The 26,186-nt window shown below is 39.2% G+C and overlaps 2 protein-coding genes across 4 annotated transcripts in view; one reads left to right on the top strand and one right to left on the bottom strand.

The window, feature by feature from the left end:
• The window catches only part of ddx49 (DEAD-box helicase 49), a 9,316-nt gene extending 6,701 nt beyond the window's left edge, over nt 1-2,615 (top strand). Inside the window, exons 11-13 of the mRNA XM_005800880.2 lie at nt 362-450; nt 583-654; nt 1,770-2,615. Of these exons, the coding sequence (XP_005800937.1) occupies nt 362-450; nt 583-654; nt 1,770-1,934 (326 nt within the window). The 3' untranslated portion in view covers nt 1,935-2,615. The remainder of the gene's footprint in view (nt 1-361; nt 451-582; nt 655-1,769) is intronic.
• LOC102238036 (regulator of nonsense transcripts 1) lies at nt 2,025-26,186 on the bottom strand. Of its 3 annotated transcripts, none has more exons than XM_023339062.1 (24): nt 25,792-26,186; nt 25,108-25,250; nt 23,705-23,794; nt 22,856-23,023; nt 20,519-20,699; nt 20,245-20,406; nt 18,932-19,019; nt 18,583-18,681; nt 18,361-18,469; nt 14,535-14,694; nt 14,317-14,435; nt 14,079-14,243; nt 13,070-13,184; nt 11,639-11,782; nt 10,610-10,823; nt 10,406-10,523; nt 9,494-9,650; nt 8,696-8,838; nt 7,809-7,983; nt 7,643-7,724; nt 7,393-7,557; nt 5,908-6,116; nt 5,429-5,551; nt 2,025-4,392 (listed from the first exon to the last, which is right to left on the bottom strand). In XM_023339062.1, exons 1-23 carry the CDS (start codon nt 25,960-25,962, stop codon nt 5,432-5,434), a joined length of 3,297 nt encoding a protein of 1,098 aa, XP_023194830.1. In that variant the 5' UTR covers nt 25,963-26,186; the 3' UTR covers nt 2,025-4,392; nt 5,429-5,431. The 3 variants fall into 3 exon arrangements, with proteins under 3 accessions (XP_023194830.1, XP_005800903.1, XP_023194831.1); XM_005800846.3 differs by having other exon boundaries at nt 18,935-19,019; XM_023339063.1 differs by having other exon boundaries at nt 2,025-4,280; nt 25,792-25,962.

Below are 26,186 nucleotides of genomic sequence, written 5' to 3'. Positions count from 1 at the left end.
GGAATTTTGTTTCTTCCAACACAAGCAGTTGTCGGCAAATTACGGCTCTCCATGCTCTTCATAGTCCCCAAAATGCCGACAGCGAAAGTTGGAATAAAATGACAGTCAGTTGTTGTTCAGCAATAATTGAATACATGTTTTTGAAAATGGTATCTTCTGTTGAGTATTTATTACCCAATTGATGTATATATAATCAAAATACAATACTTAAGTTAACTTTTAGGTGCAGAATTCAAAAAGGTCAAAGTATGAAAAAACTAAAATTACTACTATAACTAATAATTGCTAAGCTAGCTTGATAAATCAATCATTGACTGGAGGACAGTTCAGGCAGATTTTATTTTATTTATTTTTTCTGCAGAGACGAAGCTGAAGGAATATCCCATGGAGGAGAAAGAAGTCTTGAAGATCCTCACACAAGTCAACGTGACTCGGCGGGAGTGTGAAATTGTACGTTCTTCTCTTCGCATTAAGGATTTATGTATTTAGTCATCTAAAAATAAAAACAAAAACATCCTCTAGTTGTTGCTTCAATGGCAGCCATGATGTAAAAATGTGAATTTATTTAAAATTCTGTTACAGAGGCTGGAATCGACAGACTTTGATGAGAAAAAGGAGATTAACAAGCGGAAACAGCTGATCCTGGAGGGGAAGGTGACTAACGGCTGCACATATCACAGATTAATTCATTTATTAGTTATATAGTTCAGAAAGAGACGTGTTGATTTAAGTATGGTTTAAAGTTAATAAAAAATGACCTTTAGCAAGAACTATTTCCCATATTACAAGTTAAAATGTGTTGGTCCACTGGCAGATTATTTCATATTAAGAAATTATTTACTTAAAACAAACTCCTATTTCATGCTGAAAAGTTACTTGTAAGCTAGTTTTAAATTATTTTAAGTGTATTAAGATATTTGTGATAGAAACTACACCAAAAATACTGATTTGTTTTTGCAGTGTAGTGACTGTAGCCACAGTACATGTTTTGCTTTACAATTCCTGCACATAATAAATCAATAACAATATATATATATATTACAATAGAAATGTGATCAGTGTTGGTAGATAGAACATCTGATAGAATATACTCATTCCAATCAGAACCGCACAGCATTCTGGGGGATGTAGGCAGAGGAAAGGCTTTAACCACTCATCCCCTCTCAGCCTGTAGAATAACTTGTGGTTACCTAGCAACAACGAGAGTAACTTACAGTTTTGTCAAGTTCCTACTGCTGTTCTTGTGGACATTGAAACTATTTTAACTTTAATAAATGGTTAGTTTAAGCCAGTGAACTGGCTAATTTAAGCTACTGGTGGCACACAAAATTTATCAAATGGTAAAATTTTATTTAACCAGGTGTGTTATTAAAAACTAATTTAGGATTATTTTTTTTTAGTTTTACCTACTAAAAAATAAATTTATATCTTTAAAAGATCCAAAACATAAAAAGGCCTCCAGACTGTTGCCTTATTAAAAGAGTCAGTTTCCAAATTTCTGGGTCATGAATTGTTTTCTATTTTGTTGGCCCAACAAAATGATTTCAAGGGTCACAAATGGCCCCTGGACCACACTTTAAACACCCCAGGGTTAAGAGAAATATTTTATTTTTTTTGCATATTGTGCCTGTTAAACTAAAATTCCTCAGTGTAAATAAGACGGAGGGATCTTTCATTTACCGCCTTCTCTGTTATTGAGTGTTGATGGAAACTGAATCCATTCGTTTTAAAGTTCCTGCCGTTGATTTGCGACCTCTCTGCCGTGGCAGGACCCGGACCTGGAGGCCAAGAGGAAGGCCGAGCTGCAGAAGATCCGGAGCCAGAAGAAGAAATTCAAGCAGAAAATCCAGGAGAGCATTCAGAGACAGAAACACGGACAGCTGAAGAAGAGAAAACAGACCAAGAACAAAAAGGCAGAGCTGACCGCATCATAAGAGCTGCCTCTTGTGTGTATATATACATATATATATATATATATATATATATATGTTTCTATATGCAAATAAAGTTCATGTCACTGAAGCTCAAATCGACTACCTTTATTGATTCAGTTACCAAGGGAAACGCCGTCTTGTGATAAAACAGCACTGCAAAGAATATCCACTGCTTCAAACGCTATTTACATCACATTAAATCCACGAATTTAATCTCTGAACTCAAATATTCAGATCGGATGCAGATGTTTGAGCAAATCTACTGAACCACTTCTAAGATAAAAATCACTGCGCGTTTCAACCGACCGCTGCTCCGATGATGGAAAAACTACAAAACTATATTAGGGCAGCGTTTTCCATTAAAGCTATCAACATGTTAGGCCTTCAGTGGAGCGGGTTAAAATAATTCATAGCACAAATGAGAGCCGGATGTCAACAAAAACTCTGAGTTAAACATCATCTACCCGGAACAGGATTGTCACATGTCTGCAGACGTGAGAAGCAGGTGAGGACTACATTCTTACAGGAAGTGTTGCTTACAAAACTACAATCCCATCAGACAGTTTAAGGAGGATACAAAAGTCCAGGTGAGGGAAGGAAAATGGCGTCTGCCTCCTTCCTGTAGTCGGCAAAATGCTACAAAAGAGAAATCTTTGTAGAAATGGGCCAAAAAAACAACACCACCCGCTGATCATGATGCACACAGCAGCAACTGATTGAACAACAAAAAGGCCCTCAGATCTCCAGGAAGCTAAAACGTCATAAATCTCCAAAAAGGAATAAAATACATAAAGCAAGCAGAACAGCTCTGGACAAATCAAAACGCCACTGAAGGTAAAATAAACTCGACCAGCCCGTTTTTACTCCACAGAGAAGGAAGGTGGCTTTTAGTCAAGACCAACATCAACCTCGCTGATTCAACAAAACTCCTTTCTGTGGCGGCCATCTTGCTCTAAGGGGTCGTCAAATGCTGGTAGTTCAACTCCAACTACATTCATGGCTGTGCTGCAGCTTTTTATCTGAAGGTTGAATGGTTTTAGGCACTGATTAGTATTTGTCTCTTTTAATTCATCCCACCGTCATCTGATCAGAGCTAATGGCGTTCCTGCTGATCAGGAAGTTTTTAAATTACAGGATTAATCTCATCCCCAATTACGGTAGTTTGGCCAAACAGCCACACCTTTTCTTTATAAATATTTTGTTTCCGAACTGGTTTCTCCCTCAGCCACCTTCCTTTTCTACCTCTCAGTGGTTCGATTGCCTCGTCGTTTCCCTCCACACTTATTCCACTCCCAAGTCAAGCGGGGATTCGTTCATTGGGTGTGGAAAAAAAACACTTTCCGCTCCGAGGAACCCCTCAGCACAAAGCGTTTAAGCATTCGCCAATCTAAGCACACAGAGTACAGTCAAAAATAAAATAAAAAAAATCTGGTCATGAAGCGAAACGCCAACAACCCCCCCCCCCTGTCGTGACATTACAGTAGGAAAAAAAAGCCTTAAGCTGAAACATCAAATGACACTGAGCCAAATATTTACTGCTGGTCATGTTTTGATAGTTTCACCAACTATTATTATTTTTCGATGCAATTTTGTGCTCTGTGGTAAGAAAGGTATTCAGAGAAGAAAAACTGTCCCGTGGCGATCACCACGTCGGTCGGCGGGATTTGCGTCTCATGCCTGCCTGAAGTCCGCGCGCCGCGTCCGCCGCCGCCTCGCTGGAGACCTTGTGACGGCGCCGGCGGTTCCCGAGGCAAACGAAGGCATTTCGACGTCAGACTGGAGTGTTCCTGCGTCCTCTGAGAGGGAGAGTCGACTGCTGCTTCCTGCGGAGGCTGCCGAGGAGTCCGGGCCCGGCGGGGTGTCCTCCCCCGACGAGCCGAATCGTTTTTAATTCTGTGGGACGTTGAGGCAGGTTGGCGATCAGCCCGCCTTCAGGTGAGGTCGGGGGGAGAGAGTGTCGTTTTGTTTCTGACACAGTTTATGTCCAAATTTTTAGAGTTCTTCAAAATTCCACTGATTGGCTTTGATCCTGGAGCGTTTCCCAGAAGCTGCGGGTGTGGACGGCCGGGGTTGGGGTTTGGGGGAGCGGAGCCTCTTGGATTCTCAGGAGAGACCGCGGATCTCTCCTCTGTTTCCCTCAGCAGCCCGACCTGATGCCGCCAGATCCTCGACTTTCCTCCTTCACTCAGCACGGACGTCGCCTCTCGCTCGCTCGCTCGCTCACGCGGCCTCTTTCCGTCTCGCTGCCCGTCTGTTAGCGCTCTCTCCTCCTCCTCCTTCTTCCCTCCCATTCTCTCGCTGGTCATCGGTTTGGTTTCGCTATCCCGTCGCTTTCACTTGGTGGTGCTTCGGATGTAGCAGAGGAAAACAGGTATCCATTTTATGTTTTTATTATTTCCCGGATTAAAAAGCTGATGAACTAAGCTCAGCTCAAGCCTAGCTCCCTTCTTCAGGCAACCTGGAACACAGAAAGCCGCTTTTCAGATTGACTTTTGTTTACTATGTATTTAAAGCTGCAGAGTGTAATATAAAATATATTTTTAAAATACCATGTTGTTGCAGTACGGTAAGAGATAGATAATCAGTGGAGGGAAAAAGAAAAAACTATGAAGCTCCTCTGTCTCCTCCCAGTGCTAACTGGAAACAACCAATCAGAGACCGGAGGCGGGTCTTAACGCTGTCAATCATTCATCTCTCTCCCCTCTGGTCTCTGATAGCAGCTAGCATAGCCTGTTGTGAATGCTCAGGCTAGTTAGCATAGCCACCGATGGCAGCAGATAAATGGTTTTCCTGCAATACTAAGCTGTTTCTCTGCCATTGGCACATTGAACAGCGAGTACATGAGGATGATTGACAGCTCTAAGACGCCTCTGGGTCTGATTGGTTGTGTTTGGTCAGTACATTTCTTCAGACAGCAACATTAGCACAAGGAGGATGTGGAGGAGATCGATCTTTTCGCAGATCATCTTTCTCACATTTTTTAATCAACGTAACAAACTGCAGCTTTAAAGTTTATTTTGTGTCTTGATTAATACTAAATCAAAAATAAAAACATTAATCCCCAGGCAATCACTTTAAGTGCAAAAATGCAACATTTTCAGGGGAATAAAAATCTACTCCAACCAAGCCCCCAAAATTTTAAATTCACAAAACAAAAGAATCATCAATTAATTTTATATTTACTCAGCTCACCCTGATATTAAAATATGTTAAATGAACTGAAGATAATAAATAAGGTACCAAAGCTTATATAAAATTAGTAACTTTGGTTGAGTTGGTTAAATATTAAATCATTAATTTTTGTAGTAAATTGTTTTATATTTTCTGATTTTGAGTCCATGACAATTCCAGCTGAGAATTTGCAATACTTTTCTTGTGTTGCATCTCAATTTATTAAAAATATCACAATTAACCATTTCTCTAGTTGTTCCTTCACTGATTGATTCGCTAACTGATTAAATAAATGCGTTAGTGAGAAAACCGTAGCTACTTACACTTTAATACTGTGACAGTCCAGTCACCCCGCCATGCTGGTACGCACGTTCACCCTGGTAAGTCGAGTCCTGGGACAAAGCTACATCGATCTGGGACTTGAACTCGTCGCCCAGGTAGCTATCCTGCAGAAGAAGAAGAAGAAGAAGACAGGAAGCATCAGAAACACGCAAATCAAACTAACTTCCTAAACATCAGCATGATTTGTTTTAAGGTTAATGGAAAACACATTTCCCAGATAACGAGGAGAAAAGTTACTTTCAATAACTTTTCAATAAAGTTATTGCAAACTTTAAGTTTCAATAACTTAACTTAAAACCTGTTTGGTTTATTGAATTTGTAAACTGAAATTCAACTGAATTTATCCAAACGTCACAAAAATAAAAATAAATGACCAAAAATAAAGAAAAAAACCCTCAAGTTTAGATATTTTCTGTAATAAAAGGTAGATGTTGTTAAATCCTGAGTATCTGTGTGTTACCTGGGACAACTCTGGCTGGGAGAGGCCAGGTTGGCTCATCTGAGAGGGCTGGCTCATGGAGATGTAACCCTGAGTCAGTGGCCCCTGGGAGAAGGACTGGGAAGCCCCGTCCTGGCTGGCCTGGCTGTTGGGCCCGTTGCCGTGGTGAGCCGAGCCGCGGACCCGCTGCCTTCCTCCACGTCCAGGTTTACCCTTCATGGCACCGCGGCCTGAAGACGAAGGAAGAAACACAGAGGTGAGAAAAAAATAAAATCTACAAAACACAACCGAGTATCCAAATAAATTATATTTATACCAGAAACTAAAAGCCATCAGTAAGTAACAGATGACATTCACAAACACCATGTTGTCATAGTTTATTTAGTTCTGGGGAGGCAAACTCATTTTTATTTTGGGCCATATCAAAAATATGAATGTTCTTAAAGGGCTGCTTGTGCCAGAATATATTAAAACTGTTAAAATATCAATAAATAGCTGTTCTTCCAGGATTTTGTGATTGTTTTAGTGGGGTGTTTCAGAAAAAATGTGCAGATTTTGTGGTGGCAGTTTAAAATGTTTGTAAGGATTTTTTGCAATATTTGTGCTAATGTATTATGTTAAATGTGACTTTTTATTAATTACCGTATCGCTCATGGACTATAACTCCACATCATAAGCCTGAGACAGCAGTCACTTAAAATCAATGTTTTTGACCAATTTTGAGAAAAATAGCAGTAAAATCAGTAAAAATGTGGAGATTTGTTGGTTTTGTGTGAATTTTGCAGATTTGTGAAAAACTGGAGAGACTTATTAATCTAATTTGGAGTCTAAAGGGCCATTTAAAAAGCTACGGCAGGCCAGATTTGGCCCCCGGGCCTTGAGTTTGACACGTGTGCTCTAGTTCGATTGGTGAGGTGTGAATGTGTCATCAGACTCTAGTGTGGACCGAAAAAGTGAACTCCGGTGTGGTTAGAGTGCAAGCAGACCAGAGACCGCTCTAAAAGCAAGAAGTGGACTATAGAACAGGGCATTCTGGGTAAATACAGCCAAAACAAACGTGAGAGTCTAGTGGTAGCGGGAGAAGTAGCTTGTGTTGTTTTTTTTTTACCAAAGACAAAAGAGAAATTATACAACCACTAAAATCTGACGATATTTTTATTTACATTTCATGAAGAAGAAAGTTGCTCAGAAATCTTCTGAGGCTTTTGAGTTGTTTCCTTCAGTTATTATTGGTGCAGCGCCCCCACAGGCGAGGAGGGGAAAAGGTTTTTTAAAGGATTTGGATTGTTTGACAGTAGAGCAATGAGAAAATGAGCCCTAACAAATGTTGCATCAAACTATCAGGCGTGAAAAACAAAACACTCCAAAAGTTTCCATGTTTTCCTCTTTGGCTGTCCTGCTCTTTACACACTCCCAGTGTCTCGTTTTATTTCACACCCTTAGAGTGCGAGAAGCTACAAAGATACAAACCAGTGTATGCACAGAGAAAGAAGATGTTCTGAGTACCTGCAGCCGGGCCGTTGGTCTGACCCAGATAGCTGGGCGGAGGCATCGGGGGCATCACCAGGTTGAAGGGTATCGGGATGTTCATGGCCGCCATCTGACCCGGCCCGGTTCCGATCATCCCGATCTGATCGTGAGTTTGGAAATACATGTTGGACGGACGTCCAGCTGAAACACAATTCAGCACATCAGTCGAGGACAAACGCAGACGACTGTAGAAACAACTTGTGATTTTAAAACGGTGAATAAATACCAGCGCTGCTGCGGTCGTAGGCGGAACCTGGGATGAGCGCCTCGCGGGCGTCATACATGGCGGTGCTCATGAAACGTCCTCCCTAACATTCAACGCACAACAATATTAGTTCATTAAACCCGAAAACCAGAGGAAAACTGACGTTTCAGATGAATAAGTCACGGACCGGGTTGATGGTGTTGACCAGTTTGCGAGGCTTGCTGAACTGCATGAGGCTCTCTCTGAGGTTGTTGAGCGGGCCCTCCACCAGAACCTTCTGCTCCTTGTAGTAGTTCAGCAGGTTGTTCCACAGCGGCTGCTTGGACAGCGCTTTGGGGTTCCCCACGATGATCACTCCGTACCTTACGCACACACAAGACAACGGGTTAAAAGCTGAGAAAGAGAAAATAACCTGGATATTTTAAATAAAACTAATACTTGACGTAGATGCATCTTAAAAACAATAAAAGGGTCATCTTGTATTTATAAACTCTCAATATCATTGTCCACACTGCAAAAACACAAAATTATTCTTAATTTAATCCAGAGATCAAAATATTTAAAAATATGAATCAGAGTTTAGGCCACTGTCAAATAAAGAAAAACCAGAGGCCACATTTTATTCAATTAGAACGAGCGTGATCATTTCCATAGCGATTATTAATATTTTTTGAAGGGCAATTTTAACTCGGTTTATTTATGTTTTCATTTGCGCTCTGCAAAAATACAAAATATTAAAGTATTTCTTGTCTAGTTTCTACTGCAAATATCTTAGTACACTTGAAATAAGATAAACTAAATTAAGTAATTTTTAGCAAGAAATAGGAGCTTGTTTTAAGCCAATAATTCCTTAATATTGATGAAAATGTATTAGTTCTACTGGCAAATTATTTCACTTTTAGCATGAGAAAAATATCTGGCTGTACAGAAAATAATCTGTGAATGGTACTGGTACTTATTCTTACGAGGGAAATTATTGACATTGTCTTATTTCATGTGTATTAAAATATTTGCACTAGAAACTAGACCAGAAATACTTGGTGAGGTTTAGTTGTTGTCTGCAGGGTCACTTACTTTGCTCTGGTCAGCGCCACATTCAGACGCCGCGGGTCATTCAGGAACCCGATGCCCTGATGCTCGTTGGCTCGAACACAGGACAGGATGATGAAATCCTTTTCTCTGCCCTGGAAGGCGTCCACACTGGCGATTTCCACTTGCTGTCCAGAAACAATACAAGTGAAGAGTTGAAGTAATTAAATCAAATAACGTCAAATAAACTGGAGCCCTGGGTAAAGGTTTGTCATTACTCAGCTGTTTGCAGGTGTTGTAGCTTGAATACACTGTAAATGTTCAGTGTTGATAAGATCATTTTATTAGTCTCCCATAGGAGAAATGTATACAACAATACAACAATAAAAGCCCACCCAAAAGGACAGTAACCACAAATGAATACATAAAAACAAAAAAATACATAAAAGCACAAATGTCAGATTGGCAGTACAGCCCCATAACCATTTCCATTCACATACAATACACCCTCTACATAATACTGTTGGTCATCGTCTGGACCTCCTGTTGCTCGGTCCAGGTCTGCTAGTCTGTCATTTATCAGGTTAATGGTACAAATGAATGTTTCAGATGGTTATATTTGCACAGGGGAGCCCTGAACCGTCTCCCAGAGTTCATAAGAACATATTCATAAGAACAGATTGTGACCCATCAGACTAGAGGTTCTGAGCTTGCCTGACGGTCCACCTGCTCAAACAGGTGCTGTGGAGAAGATAGATCCGGAGTGTTGATATTCTTACTTGCCATCTTCACCAGACTTTGAATTTGAGTTTTTAATTTAACGGTAAGATTTCCAAACGGTACCTGATACAGCTTGGTGTGCAGGGAGCCGCTGAACTGCATGTACTGGACCAGGTAGGAGCGCTGACCCTCGTACGGCGTGATGATGCCGATCTGGTCCGGTTTCGCTCCTGCCTTCAACAACCTGGTGGTGATTTTCTCCACGTTTGCTGCCTCGGTCCTGGAAAACATCAGCATCAGGTAAATTTAAATATCCATACTGAAAACAGAGGAAACAACAAATAAATTGTTGCAGATTGGATCAGTAGTTCTGATGTAAAAAGTGTAGTAAGAGCTTAAGCTGGAGGATAAATTGACCCAGCAATAAATAATAATATTGTCGCTTTAAGACCATTTTCAAATAATGCAAGTTGGTGTCCTCAAATACTAATAAACTTTAATTTTGTAAAGAATAGTTAACACTGGAACTGGAAGTTATTTTAAATACCCAAAATAACAACCAAAAACAATAAATAAGAAGATTATTTACTGCAAAAACACATCTTTCACCAAGAATTTTTGGTTTAGTTTCTAGTGCAAATATTTAGTACACTTGAATTAAGACTAAATTAAATAAGAAGCTTTTTAGCTTCAATATTAAGTAACTTTTTTTACTTAAATAAAGTTCCTACTTTTTGCTGAAAAGTTACTTTTGTTTAGTTTTTGGCACTAGAAACTAGACCAAAAAGTAGTTGGTAAGATCTTCAGTCTTTTAAGTGTAAAATGGATTTTAATGTCTCTGTAAACAAAATTGCTCTTCAAAAATATGAATCATTATCCAAAGGAAGTTACTGAGCGCATTTTAATTTATTTTAACTAATTGCGATGTCTGTTTTTTCTTTATGATAGTGGCTTAGACTTTGATTTATATCCTTAAATGTTATTGATCTTTGGATTAAATTATGAAAAGCAACCAAGGAAGATGGCTGTTGATACCTGTTCAGGTATGACGTTCCAGAACTGGCGATTTCCTCCTGACCCTGAGTCACGTAGAAGAACATGGGTTTGTCCGGCTGAGGCCACTGGAAGTCGAAACCTTTCTTGATGCGATCAGCTGGGAGAAAGAGAGATTTTTTTTTTAAGCTGCCAATCTGCAGGAGAAACCCACACATGTGAGGAAACCAGAATATTTGGGCTCACCTGCTGTAACGCCATTCTGCAGGGAGCCCTCGTAGAAGATGTTGGACGGGAAGGCACTGAGAGCCGGGTGCATGCGGTACTGGACCTGCAGGCGGATCGGCCGGATTCCCAGCACCACCAGTCGCTCGAACAGAGACTGAGACAAACCCGCCTTTGCCGCTTTCTTACACATCACCACCGGACCCAGCTGGCAGTGGTCGCCCACCAGAATCAGCTGCAAAACAGGCGAGTCGGACAGCTGAGTTCCCCTTGTGGGCCAGAACTTCACAATCAAAACCAAAATGGGTTCATACACGTTTCCCACAGTGAAGTTCAAACACCTTCAAAACATCTTCAGGGTAAGTTTTCTAACTTTTCAAGCTCTACACGTTGGAAATAAAAACAATACTAATTAACCAAAACTTCACGATTATCTAATTTATTCCTGACTATTAATATCTTCTGATAGTATTTCACATTCTAGAGGAGAGACAATGTGAACTAAAATATAACAAATCTCTCTCACTCCCTATGCACATTACTGGTCCGAGAACAAAACACTAATTTAACAAAAAGGCCCCCAATTTCATGAACTTAGTTGAACACATAAAGTAAAGACCAACATTTAATTCAATTACACAGATTAATAAGTATATTGACAAATTAGGAATAATACTAATATTTTTCAAAGTTTAAATTACCTCCCTGATCAAATTAAATGCTAAACCACAAAGAAAATCTCTAAAAAAGTTTTCTGGCATTTAGCAAATAGATTTTAGATAATTTTGCCAATCTTAATTTACCTAAAAAACTTTAACTTCACACAGTAAAAAAATAATGTCTCTTTTCATCATGTGTATGAAAATATCCAACTGTAAATAATTGTTGTCTGAATATCAAACACTTTTCGCTGAACTGAAATTCAAGCAATTCCAAGAATTTGAAGAATCCATCAGACTCTGATTTAACACTCAGATGAGAATGAAAGTTGTTTCTGTAATGAAGCAGCGTTTAGCATGGAGAAGGTTGTTTTGTTTCCTGTAACGGTACCTGCTTTGCTCCCAGCACCACCGGGACCATGCACTCCGGCTCGGTGGCCTGGGTGCTCTCGTCGATCAGAATGGACCGGAACTGCATCTTGGCCAGACGGGGATCTCCAGCTCCAACGCAGGTGCAGCAAATCACGTCAGCGTTCTGCACAATGAAGAGGAGACAGAAGATTGATTCCTTCTGTCTGTACGGCATCAACACAATGTTCAACAAGCCAAATTAAAGGTGACCCGTTATTGTTCCTTCAACAGGTTAGGATACATCTGTAGGCTGTACTAAACCTGTTCATTAATTTATTTATTTATTTATTCTTTTTTTTACACAAAATCATTTTTCACTGATGATCAGTTCTGCCTATTTTGAGCTCCTTTCAAAATGAGCTTCACTTTAAGTCCAAATAAACCGCAGCTGGCCACGCCCCCAACTACAACGTTTACACTCCCAGGTGAAGATAGCTGCAAACAGGTGCACAATTATACAACCGTACATCTTTGAAAAGCAGAAGTAGAGCCTCCTGCACAACCAAGAAGAATGCAGCAAGTGTTTTCTGAATGACAAGTCAACAACAAAACACTTTTCTTTTCCAGCAGCCATTGTACAGCATATAGAGAGATAAACCCAGCTGACCAAATGTGCTGGAGCTCTGCTTAGGGTACAAGGTGAGGGGCGGTGTCTGCTGATTTGTGATGCTACATTCCGGATGTTATTGAAACGGCTCGTTTCACCAAGAAACATTAGCTTAATTCCAAAAGCAAGGCTGGGTGGGATTTTTTTAAACGCTTGGGCTGTTTTTAGAAACAGTAGAAACCCAAATGGAAGTGTAAAAAAAACCACACAAAGGTGAATTTTCCATAAAAGGTCTTATTTCTTCTTAATGCCACCTTGAATAAAATTTAAGGCCATAAAACCTATAAACTATAAATACAGGGGATGCTCGGGGAATCCTGCTGTATTACAATCAAGTTTAGGACAAACTGAAATTTATGTTTGTGCTTCTTACACTCTTTGTGACTCTTTGAATGCATCAAAGCCTTGCATGGATTGGCATCAGAAATGAACCAAAAGCAAAAACAACAGTTAACCAGCCAACCGGTGTTAAATTCCTAATAACTCATAACATGTAAATCATGTAGCTAGCAAGAGAAGATTTGCAGCTAGCTAGTGGTAGCCTCAATCGGATCGAGAAACAGAACACAATCAAGATATCTGCGCACGACTCAAACGTTTTCCTGACACAAAGGTCCCGACAGAAAAACAGCAACATATTAAATTAAATAGTTGTGCCACACGAGGGCAACTTACTATTTACTTTATGAACTTCAGACTTTTTAACGATGCAGACACCGTGAACAAAACAGAGTTTACTTCAGAGTCCGTCACTGTTTTATGGATGATCTTATTTTTCGCACACAAAGAACCCTGAGGTCTCACCATGAGCAGCTCCCTCTCGGCGGTGCGCTTCAGAGCCCGGTAACGCTTCTCATCAGCAGACGACAGCTCTCCGGTCTCATCCTTCAGCTGCTGCAGCTTCTGGAGCTCCGGCATGCTGCAGAGACCGAGAGGAGACGCAAAAACCTAAAACTCACCCACAGTTCAATGCTGTCCCCATGAGACAAGCAGAGCTTTAATCAACAACGTTTACATCTGTAGCAATTACAAATATCAGAAACATTTAACTGAACAAATTAAAAATTTATTTAATGGTTTTGAATTTATATGTTTTGTTTCTTTTTCAGTTTTTTTTCATAATTTAACAAGAAAAACCACAAAAATATGAACAGATGAGCAAAGACTTACAGCGATGATGACTGATGGGTTGCAGTTAACAATGACTTCAGTTTAAATATTTTATAGAATAAAAAGCAAAAACCAAATGAAGCTAAAAATGCCACTTCAAGAGTTTTGGCTAAAACATACTTACAGACAAAAGTGTTTTTATCTTAAATGCAAAATGTTTTTAGAAAGTTTTGGCTTAATTACTGCTTTGAATATGTTGCTTTTTTCACCAAATTAAATTTGTTTTTGTGAGTCTGTTCAGTCCACTTAACTATTAGTTTGATTAATCGTTTCAGCCCGAGATGATTGTTAGCATTTTCTAACTTAACCAGAACCAAACATGGTTGCAGCATTCAGCTTCTATGCACCACAAATCTGGAATAAACTTCCAGAAAATTGCAAAAGTAGCTGGAACACTGAGAGCCTTTAAATCTAGACTAAAAACCCACCTGGTTGAAGTTCCTTTTGAAACATCAATCTGACGTGTAACGATGGCACTCTAAGACGTTCTAAGACTTTATATTTTAGTGTTTTATTGATGTAAAGCGACTTGAAATGCCTTACGAAAAGAGTTAATTGAAATGTGGTTATTGATTGATTAACTGATTTAACAACAAATATTAAAACACGTTTAGGTGTTTGAAGTTCCTTCTCCTCCGCTGACCTGTCCATGTTGCTGATCTGGTTGTGGAGCGCCAGGAAAGAGACCGGAGACTCGATGGCCTCCCGGCTCTTGGCGCACAACCTGACGACCTTCAGGCCAGTCTTGTCAATCTTCTCCGTCAGCTGATCCACGGCGATGTTACTGGGAGCGCACACCAGGACAGGTCTGCAGGACCAAACACAGAAACAGTAAAACTGGTATCTAGAGCGCGTCTAAATTTAAGGATGATGTGTCTCACCCATTTCCCTGTCGGGACAGGTGGTACACGATCGTGGCGGAGGTGACGGTTTTCCCGGTGCCGGGCGGCCCCTGGATGAGACTGAGCGGCCGCTGCAGCACCGTCTTCACAGCGTAAACCTAGACAAAGGTGCCGTTTTTAATACAAATAAACAAATAAGTGAGAAAACTACAACATTAGATGCAAATAATGGAGGGTAATCAGAGTTTGACTCTGACCTGTGAGTGGTTCAGGTCCGGCAGGCCCGGAGCGGTGAAGCGCTTCGGCAGCTGGCACTTGATGGTGACGTCTTCGACCTCGTGACCCAGAAGTTTGTGGTAAATGTAACCGGACACGGAGGTTTCATCGACAGCAAACGTCTTCAGGGCGCTCTGCATCCTGAACAAAAAAACAAACAGGAAAAACGACTCCAAGTCCAGATGTGCAACTTTTAGCTTTTGGATTAGGAAATATTTTAAAACCTCTTTAAAATAAGGACTTCTAAGGAAGATTGCTGTTGAACTGGAAACTATATTGAAATGTAAATTAAGACAAAGTTGAAATAATCACCGGATCCAACAAATGTTTATGCTGAGTGACTTTTAAGTTGATTTAATTTCCTAAAGCTAGAATCACAATTATGAATGGAAATCTGTGAACAGAGCAAATGTTCTCCATACTGTTGTTTTCCAGACGTTCTGCAACAGTTTTTGGAAGAACCTACTGGAGCAACGCTTCGAAAGGATGTGAGAATTTACCTAAAAAGCTAAAGCTCAAATAGAGTAGGACTCAGCGGAAAGAAGACAGAGGAAAGAAGAAAAGTGGAATATTTCGCACCTGATGTCGTCATTGCAATATTTTCTAAAAATCGTGCAGCCCGGTATGTGATCATTAAATACTTTTTCTCCCTATCAAGTGCTTTTAAAAGAAGACAAACATTTTCAAACTTCTGATGCATTTAGGCTTCTGTGTTTATTTTTGCTCAGTCAATCAATATTGTTGCCTTAAAATCCAACAAACAAAATATTATTTTTCATAAATCTTTCTTATCAATTCTGTGTTTGAGGGACTGAAGCTACAAATTATTACAATTAAATGTAAATAATTCCTGCCACCTGATTTGTAGACTAGGATTGGCCAGAAGATCCACGGTTTAATGAATTACACATGAAACTTGTTTTCCAATCATCTCAGAACCAAATCTAAAGTTTTCAATAAACAAGGCCCTCGATCTTTACTAATCACCAATTAACTCCTAATTAATAACAATTTTTAAAATGGTAAACAAACTCAATTTATATCTCAAGTTGCTTCACACTACAGCCACATTCACACAGACTTTACACAGTGATATAAAGCTCAAACTAATATATAATTGTAAAATAATTCTAAATAAATTATGTAAAACATTTTTAGAAATGATATTATTTTTTAGACATAACTTTCCTGAGGCTCCTGGTCATTTAAATATGTAATGGGAAGGTTATAATGGAAAATGAATTGAGAAATACAGTAATTTTTCCAGAAAATAAGAGCATATAGTAAAAACTGGAACAAACCAGAAACCTTTCCAGAATGCCAGTATTTTTATTTTTATAATTTAAATTAGGGGTGCACCGACTGCAGTTTTCTGGTCGATTGCCGATCTTTTAAGAAGCCTAACTTACCGATTCCAATTTTGGCTGGTACCATTTTTTTGTTTGAAATGCTGCTCAATATATCAAGAAAGTTTTGAAGTTTTGGAGCCGTGGCTTAATGAAACCACACGCGCGCTTAGACGAGAATGTAGGCGCGCTGAGAGGAGGTGGAAAAAAGATAAGCTTCAGGTTTCCTTTCAAATTTTGAGAGACAGTCTAATTAATTATCAGAAGGCTGTCAAATTAGCAAAATCGAAATATTTTATTACTTTTGTAGCTTCAAATAGGCATAGGCCGCAGGTCCTTTTTAATGTCCTGGATAGGATTGTCAATCCCTCGATTATATCAAGTCCTTTAGACTCTGTTGAACGTTGTGAGGCTTTCTCTATGTTCTTTATAGGAAAGATTGAAGCTCTTAGAGGCTTGAATAAGCTGGTAGACTTAGATTCCCTTGGAATGCCACAATGCCCAGCAACTCTAGAGCACTTTCAGCCAGTTTCCATGGATGAACTGAAGTTGGTTATAAACCATCTGCGGCCTTCAAATTATCCACTGGACTGTCTTCCTACTCGTCTGATAAAAGACATTTTTCTGATTTTTGGCAGCTACATTCTTAAGGTGATAAATACCTCATTGCAGTCAGGTTGTGTACCATCTACTCTCAAACATGCTGTGGTCAAACCTCTTCTTAAAAAATCCAATCTAGACCCCAGTGACCTAGCAAACTTCAGGCCCATTTCTAAATTGCCTTTCTTATCTAAAATTCTTGAGAAATTAGTTTTTATTCAGCTTGAAATGTTTTTAAAAGACAATAATATAACTGAGAAGTTCCAGTCTGGGTTTAAAGTTGCTCATAGCACTGAATCTGCCTTGCTCCGAGTGTATAATGATCTCCTCTTAACAGTTGATTCAGGCAACATTGCAGTTTTATTACTTCTAGATTTGAGCTCTGCATTTGATACTGTAGATCATCAAATTCTCTTACATAGATTAAAACACTGTGTTGGCCTGCGAGGCTCAGTATTCCAATGGTTCAAGTCTTATTTAGAAAACAGAACCTTTTCTGTTCATCTTGACCAATCCTGTTCTGGGGCCAGACCATTAAAGTATGGTGTTCCCCAAGGGTCAATTTTAGGGCCCATTTTGTTTATCTTGTATTTACTGCCTCTTGGTAAAATTTTCCAAAAATTTAATATTTCCTTTCATTGTTTTGCAGATGATATCCAGATTTATTTGCCCCTTAAATTGCAAAATGGTACAACTGATTCTCTTCAGCTGTTGCTAAACTGTTTAGCTGAAGTTAAATTATGGATGGAAAAAAACTTTCTTCACCTCAATGAAAGCAAAACTCAAGTTCTATTATTTGGTCAGAAACTTCAGACTACAAATCCAGATCAGATTCTTGGTTCTTTAGCTCGCTCTTATCAGACCTCTGCTAGGAATCTTGGTTTCACTTTTGACAGCTCTCTAAAGCTACATAAACAAGTTAGTTCTGTCGTTAAATCGAGTTTTTATCACCTTCGGCTTTTAGCAAAAGTTAAATCTTATTTCGGTTTTAAGGACTTTGAAAGACTTATCCATGCCTTCATAACAACTCGACTGGATTACTGCAACTCTTTATATAGAGGGATGGAAAAATCACAGATTCAGCGACTTCAAATGATCCATAACGCAGCAGCACGGCTTCTCACAGGAACCAGGAAGCATGACCACATAAGGCCAACTCTGGCATCTTTACACTGGCTGCCTGTTTTTTATCGAATAGATTTTAAGATTCTTTTGTTAACTTTTAAAGTTTTAAATGGGTTAGCCCCCCCTTATCTTCGGGACCTTTTAAATTTCCAGTCTGTGTCCAGAACGCTACGATCAAATAATCAGTTATTACTTACAGTTCCTCGAACTCGACTTAAGAGGAAAGGAGATCGAGCTTTTTCTGTTGCTGCTCCTGTTTTATGGAATAACTTACCTTTCCAGATTAGATCTGCCCACAGCCTGGACCATTTTAAATCGCTTCTTAAAACTCATTTTTACTCTTTGGCATTTAAATGATGTGTGTTCTGTTTTGTCATTGTGTTGTTGTTTTTGTGTTGTTATTTTGTGCAGCACTTTGGTGCAGTCTTGTCTGCTGTAAGGTGCTATATAAATAAATTTGACATTGACATTGACATTGACAAGAAAGTTGCTGAATTGGCAACAATGGGGTGACTATTAAATGTGAATGTGCAGACATGACCTGGTCGGCCGGTTTGTCAGTCAAACTTCTCTCACAGGAGAAAAGAAAAGCACAGAGGTTGATTTTTAGACTTTTGCAGAGGTTGATAACATCGGTGGACAAGATTGGCCGATCACCAATCTCCCAAAATTAAAGAAACCGGCTGGACGATAAATCGGTGCGCTCCTAATTTAAATCTTTAAAAATGTCACAAACCTGTCAAAGGAAGTTGATTTCCAAACAAAATCCACTTGGAAGTTATGAGGGATTTCCACAGGCGCTCCGACGCTGCTGCGCAGCTCAATGGCAATTTCATCCCCATAGTCTTTAAAAACAAGCTATTAAGGAAAAAAACAACACAGCTACACTTTTAACAATTTTTAAGCATGTCATTGATTCGTTGAGCACAGCTGAAGCTGTTGGGAACATAAAGGATACTGTCGGGGACTTTGATGACATGGCCGATGCCTTTCCACAGAGGAGCCAGATCTCCTTTGTAGCGCAGGCAGATCTCATCGCCCTGCATCAGCCGCATATCTGGGATTCACCAAAAACAAACAAGTTACTAACCTGTTTATGCTGAAAAGCGACAAAAACATCAATCACGCCCTAAGACTCATGACAACAAACTAGTGAAAAAATTAAAAATAAAAAAAAAATGTAGGGATGCCACCAAAAAATGCAGGAAGGAGGGAGGCTGCATGCAAGTCTGATGACTGAGGGGAGTTTGGAGGGAGCTACAGCGACACCACAGAACCACTGGAGGAAACAACGTTGAAAGCATTACCACCTGAATCCGTCTTGGGAAGTGTGAAATATGCAATCCGCTTTTTGTTTAACCCCAGGTCCCACCTGACGGTTATATTGTCTTGAGTCTGGAAAAGAAAACAAAAAACAACTGAACATCTGCAGAAGAAGAATCAGTAAAGCCAGAGGTGTTTAAAAATGAAAACTAATGTGAGTTTTTCTCATGCATTTCTCTCTTTTTGCGGTGAGAAACGCTGCTATGGCAACCATGGCTGCTATGTTGAATTGCAGGGGAAGCAAGTTCAGTCAATGAGATTTTTTTCCTGCAACTTTTACACATCAATCAAAAACTCTCCAGATCAAATCGACTGTAAGTTGACCTTCTCAGTACGATGGAGACGTTTGAGCCTGGCGGTGAACAAAACCGACTGCGGTTTTATTAGTACTCAACATAAAGTCATCTGAACGCTGTGTGGAGAAACGAGGGAGGGAGCTTCTGCATTTATTAAAACTAGGCCTCATTCATAACTCCTCACCTTTAGTCACTGAGGATTCGTGGTCTGTTTTACACTGATTAAGACGAGACGCAGAGGCTTCAGATGTAACATTAAAACATTACTTTACATTAAATACTCTAAGATGTTTCTCGTTTAAAGTAATTTTGGTGAATATTCCACACTATGCATTGTTATTTTCCACATATAGTAGCAGTGGTAATCTAAATAATAAGGCCTATGGTAGTTTGTTTCAGTAAAGTTATTATTTTCCTCTTTATTATTATTATCTTTCATTCTACTTAGAAATTACAAAACAGCCAAAAAAGTAACAAACACAGCTTTATTAAATGCTAAGTTTGTCATATTTAGCTCATTTCTGTGATTAAATGATTCTAAGCAGCAGATCTGAGGGTTTTAGAAAACTGTTGGAGAGTAAAATCTAAAATAAAAATAAAAATCATTATAAAGGAAGAAAATGTGCTGCACTTTTCAAAATGATCCCTTTTTTGCAGAGCAGTACGTCCTCAACCTTATACTAAACTCAAACAACAAAGTGAATCACAAATCATAAAATTTGCTTTTACAAATTAAAAATAAGAGACTGAATTAAAACAGAAACTGAATTGTCAGTATTTGACTCATTGATTGTTTATCGAGGGAATGTTGAAAGTTTCAATAATGCAGAAATGCTTTTGTTAACCCCACAAAACATGAAAAATAACCTGGAAGATTAAAAGAATATGAATCCAAAAAAAATCTGCAGTAATGTTTGAGATAAGAAGCAAAACTCTCATTTACTCATTTCTTTATCCCTTATGATTTAAACTCTTCTATTCATGTATTTTGCACTCTGTACCTGTGACTCTTTTAGCTTTTTGTCATAGTCGGCCTCCAGTTTGACCAAAGGGCCGAAGATGTTCTGGTACTGGTAGGCGTCTTCGTAGCGCAGCAGCACATGCTGGGGTTCTTCATCCACTCCGGGTTTCTCCAGGTCTTCCAACGTAGCGCCAGGATTGTCCTTAAAATAAAAAATAAAATAGTCAGATAGAGCCGGCCTGTAAATCTAAGCGGCGAAGGCGTTTCCTGCAGCTGCAGGATGCTCTAAACGCCTCGTAAAGCAGCTCTGCTACCTTCCAGAGCTCCTCCAGCTTGTTGATCTGCTGGGCAGTGATCTGACGGGCGCGGAGCTGCTCTTGCTCCGACGGGATCTTCACCAACCAGGACAGGAAGCAGCGGTCCTGGATCAGCGGCTGCCACTGGGAGCTGTCCCAGTTGATGTCTTTCAAGCTGCTCTGGCTCGCACACGGCTGCCTGCACGCGAAAATTAAATCAGAAAGTAAATATTTAACAAAGACGATTTAATAACTCAGTGGATATTTTACAACCTATTGTGCAAACACAAACCGTGTGGCCCCAAACAAGCCGTGCTTCGGCCTGCAGCTGGAGGCTGCATCATGAACCAATACAGACATAACAAACTGAACTGTAATCTGAAGGCTCCCACTGAACAGCTTTTCATTAATCTAGATGTAATTTTGTCTTTAGAAACAAATTAAATCAAAGTAGTCAGAAAACTTACTGACTTTTTGACCTTTTACATCAACTTCTCAGATTTTCTTGCTCTGAAAAAGGCGAATAAAATATATTTTCCCAGGTTTTGAGATGCAAAGGAGAACAATTCAGAAGCTGTTAACATTTGATTATCTTTGTTAACAAATTCTGAGGAGACCAGAAAATTCTTAGTGAGCTTATAAAGTTGAATGGACCAAAACATCATGCACCTTCAGCACCGCAGACAAAACGACTTCAGAATATGTGTAAAACAAAGCAGGGCTGCAGCTAACTATTACTTTAGTAAATCAACTATTCTGATGATTAATTGAATAAAAATCCAGCAGATTTTTCATTTAACAACTTGGAGCTTTTTTGCATAATGTTAGAAATACATTAGAAGATGCAAATAAACAATTCAAATAATTTTTAAAATAAATTTTATTAGTGAATTTGAACCAGCTGAAGCTGAAACTAAGCCACTTGAGGAGTTTTGGGTAAAATAAAGTTGATTTTTATATTCAATACAATATAGAAAATACATTTTGAACATTTCTGGCTTAATTTCCGCTCTTAAGTTGATTTTTTAGCCTCTTTTTCAGTCTGTATACTCTAATTAATTAATCGATTACTACATTAGTTGACAATTATGTCAATAATCAAATAATCTGATTAATCGTTTCAGCCCTAAAACAAAATTGCTGTATTTAGAAACACCACCCAGCAATCAACATCAAAAAAATTTTCTAGCTCGGGTAAGGAAGAGCTAATTAAAAAAAAGTTAATTCCAACTTTTACTGGAGAGGATTTACTGAAACCGAGCGCTCTTCTGATTTAATACTGTATGTTAAAGACATTTCATTGTTGCTGTGATCCTCACATACAATGAGATCAAAAAGTGGCATCAGAAGCAGGTAAGAAAGCTCCAACAAATGATGCATGGAAACTGGAACACAATCATGTGTGGATGTAAAAGCACATATTCAGCATATTGGCAAATAAATCTCCAAACTGTAAAACTAAAATATAAGAATCCAGAATGACAGGTTGCTGAGAATGATTTAGTTTCTGTTTCTGATGAGGTGCGAGACGCTGGGATCATTTATAAGTGAATAAGATCAGCTGATTGTTGGTTTGCAAGGGGCAAAGGTCAGCAAATATTTAAATATTCCCACCCATATTTAATTCTGCAGTGCAGCATCTTTTACCAGCCAGACTGAGGCAGCCGAGGCGCATCACGTCACACTGCAACAGGTATGTAAACAAAGTCCAAAGGAACCCAAACCAAAACTATTTTTCAGTTCCAACTCATTTTTAACTTGCCTGAAGCAAAATAAATACAACTTTGTTCACTTAAACTGTTTTTCTTTTATTATCTGATATGTGGCAATTAAAAAATACTTTATAAATCCCAAAGGGAAAGTAAATATAACTATTATTATACAGTTTTCTTTCAGAGATCAGAATGTTTCTGCTCTTACATCAAAGTTACGTCAACACCTACACTGTTGTCGCAGTTCAGTTACCTTCCTAGTTTCTTTTTCTATTAAAATTTCATTAACTGTATTATTTTCCATGACAGAGAACCAACTAGTCGATAAATAAGATTGTTTGAGGTTAGCCACCTAAACAAAGTTTAAAGCCTGTTTAAGGAGCAGATTTGGAAGAGAAGAGAATCTAAAACAATCATTTTAGATCTTGTCAATGTTTCCCCCTCAGAAATATACATAAACTGTGAATCCCTGCTTTTAAACTAAGTCAGCAGAGACATAACTGTTCACTGGACTGTAGAACAAGAAAGAAGTGCTAAAATAGACTTCTCAAAGTAGGAACCTTCGTCATATATTGTTTGTAAGAAGAGTGTAATAGAAAGTTTAGTAGCAGTAATAAACCAGTCTCTGGATGTTTGCCTTTACCTGCAGAGCAGCACCACCACAGAGTCGGCTTTAGCTGGGATGAAGCCCAGCAGGAAGACGTTGCGACAGCCGCAGTTGTAGCACTCCAGCACCGTTTCGCCCAGAGGCCCGTCTTTATGAAGAGTCACCTCTTTACATTTGGCCCTCACCATGTGGTTCACAATGTGGCTGAAGGAGAAACAAAGGACACATAAAGTCACCAAAGATGCAGGTATAGTTACATATGTACAACTCTGGTAAAAACTAAGAGCCCACTGCACTGAACCTCATTGAAAACCTCCTAGTTATTCCACCAAATATTGATTTCTGAACTCTTCCTGAGTTAAAACTTTAGTATTGTTTCTAAATGAATATGAACTTGTTTTCTCTGCATTATTTGCATCTTTTTCATTATTTTGACCATTTCTCATTTTCTGCAAACAAATACTAAATTTTTGCTTGGAATTTCAGAGACATATCAGTAGTTCATGGGATAAAAGAACAATGTTTATTTTGCTCAAATATATACCTATAAAAATTAAAATTAAAGAAACTGATCATTTTAAATGCTCTCTAATTTTTTAAATAGCTGTAGTGTTTATTGATAGTATTCTATAATGCATGACAATTGGTCTACATACCACATTTTAAGATTTATTTAATGACACGATATAGTAATTTAGTAATAAACCACATTTTTGGTAATATTGGTTTCAATGTGACAGAATCAACAGAAAAATACACATCCACATTCTAACAATCTGTTAACAGACTGTTTTCATGCCAACATTTCCTGATTATTGCTGCTGCAGTCATGGTGTGATGATCTTACATTACGTGTGTAAATCAGAGGAAGATGAGACCACAGACCTGCCAGACGTGTTACCACGGCCATTACAGAACCACTTCTTACTGGTGTTGCAGTACACCACACACGCTGGATCATGGATGCCGCAGTAGCTGCAAAAAAATGACACGTTTCATCCCACAGATCTAGATATTTAGCATTTTACATAATTTAATATTACATTATTTTAAATTCTAACCACAGACTGATCCTGCAAAACAGCTTTACAAAAATATATTTATCTTATTTGCCTCTTTAGTAAAAAGTTAATGGTCAACAGCAGCATCTCTCTTATCACTGCTCCATGGAAAACATCTTCCCACTATGAATCACTGTGTCATTCTCAAGTCAAAATCACAGCAGTGTGTGCTTTCAGAAAATGCAGGACAGGTGAAAAAGAACTGTAAACAAAGGAGTGTTTATCTGAAACAAATCTGCACAAAGCAGTGAGTAAAGTTACAAATAGTTTCCAATAAAACGGATGTCACTAATTCAGGATGGTGATGTGCTGCAGTGCTGCTACATCCATAAAAAATCATTTAACAATGAAAGAAACAATACCTTTTTCTCCCAAGGATCAGACTGCTTACACAACAGCTCAGATTTATATGTTAAAAAATTAACACAGAGAATTTACCTTTAGTGATTTGTAAAATACATAAACGTTTGCTATTATACAAAGAAGCGTGATGTTGGACCACAGATCATATAAATCATGCTATACTTGGAAGACTAGTTTCCTCTGTGAATCAGTTTTAATTACATCATCATTGCAGCACAATTTAAAGCCAAAACCTATAAAACTTAAGCCTTATTTATACTCCCTATTTATAGTGACTATATAAGACAATTTTCATTTAAACTGCTTGAAAGAAGCAGCTGGAAGAATGAACCCAGTGACACCGACATGCAACAAAGAACACGTCTGATCAGCTGCTGCATTTGTTTACATTTCCAACTAACTGGAAAGACTCCCGGATGAGTATTTTGAGCCATAAATCTAAAGTGGCATCATCACTAAGGCTGCACAGATATATCTTAAAAACAAGAAAAGCTCTGCACCACTCAACATGTTATTCTACTAAAAATATATGTACACAAACAATGGACGCCAGAGGAAAAAACAGGACAAGCTGGAGAGATTATGTTTCTCAGCTAGTCTGGGAATGCCTGGGGATTCCCCTGGAGGAGGTGGCCTGAGTGCCTCCTGCTGAGGCAGCTGTCCCCACAACATGACCCCAAACTAACCAAAAATAACAGATGGATGATCAAAGACCAGAAGGTTCATCTGAAAGATGCTACTTTAACATAGTTAGAAACACAAAATGTGTCTCAGGTGACAAAGAGGATTAAGTGTTAGAGGAACAATATGGAGAAAAACAGAGCAGTAGAACCACACAGGATGTTCTGGTTCCTCTCGCGGTACCTGCATGCGTGTATTGGAAGATCTTTGGTGTAGTAGGTGTCTTCTTCATCCTCCTCAAAGTTGAGCTCGCCCAACAACTGGCTGGTTTTGACCACAGAGTCATCCATTCCTCCATTGTGAAGACCCTCATCAGGACCATTGATCTGTCGAATGCGTAGGAAATAAATTACTGGTCCATTTTATGTGATTTTCACCTTCCACATGCGTTTTTTTCCATAAGCGTCATTACAGCTAACTATACTTTCACCGGAGCACAAGCTTCAGCAAACAGGTTTACTTATAATTGAGTAAACTTTCTCCAGAGAAGCTGTTCTTCTCCTTGAGGACAGTATTTTAGCCTCTAACATGTGGTAGAGACGATCATTATGAGACAAACTCGGTGCTAACAGACCAGCTAACGGCTGAGGAAGGCGCACAGTGAGGATGTGGACACGTTGACAGATTGTCAACGGTGAAACTACTGTCATCCCAAACGACTGGAGACATTTCCGTGACCCTGTTTTGATTTAGATATCAGAAATAAGGAGGTGAGACAACTGGAGCAACTTTAAGAGTGTACTTAACGGTCTCAGCAAACGTTAGCTTAAGCTAAGCTAAGGAGGCTAGTAGTTTTAATAATAGCGGGCTAGCAGCGGCAAGCTAACGTCAGCACCGCGCCTTCTGCTGAAAATGAAAGCCTCGAACCTGTCCGTCCAACTGGCTCTGGGTCTGGCCTTGTGTTTGCGTCTGGCTCGGAAGAGTGAAGTCGGTGAAGTCGTACTCGGAGCCCTGGGTGTCCGCTCCGAGCAGCTCCGCTTCTTCGGTGTCCAGGAAGGTGAGGGTCTGGGAACTCGGCCCGTAAGCCTCCACACTCATTTTCGTCCCTTAACTTTCGCTTTACTCTGCTGTTTCCGGTGCTCGTAACAGACGAATAAACAGCGCGCAGTGTTTATTTGTTGATTTATCTTTCAGAAAGCGTCGCCAAGAGTCCGAATTTGAACCCAAACAAAAATGGAAACGATCAGAACCTCGATAGCTTCAGCGGGACCAACAGCCCAGCGGCGGTGACGAACTTCCCTGCGCCGCGCAATCTGTGACGT

The sequence above is a fragment of the Xiphophorus maculatus genome, chromosome 9 (genome assembly GCF_002775205.1).
Source record: "Xiphophorus maculatus strain JP 163 A chromosome 9, X_maculatus-5.0-male, whole genome shotgun sequence".
NCBI classification, from domain to species: Eukaryota; Metazoa; Chordata; class Actinopteri; order Cyprinodontiformes; family Poeciliidae; genus Xiphophorus; species Xiphophorus maculatus.
This window is presented reverse-complemented; position numbering and strand designations above follow the sequence as displayed.

Coding starts and splice junctions, on each gene's coding strand:
- LOC102238036 (XM_023339062.1), bottom strand. CDS start 25,962: ATGAGTGTGGAGGCTTACGGGCCGAGTTCCCAGACCCTCACCTTCCTG. Junction 7,725..7,808: donor TGGTCAACACCATCAACCCG/GTCCGTGACTTA, acceptor GTTGAATGTTAG/GGAGGACGTTTCATGAGCAC. Junction 7,558..7,642: donor CTACGACCGCAGCAGCGCTG/GTATTTATTCAC, acceptor ATTGTGTTTCAG/CTGGACGTCCGTCCAACATG.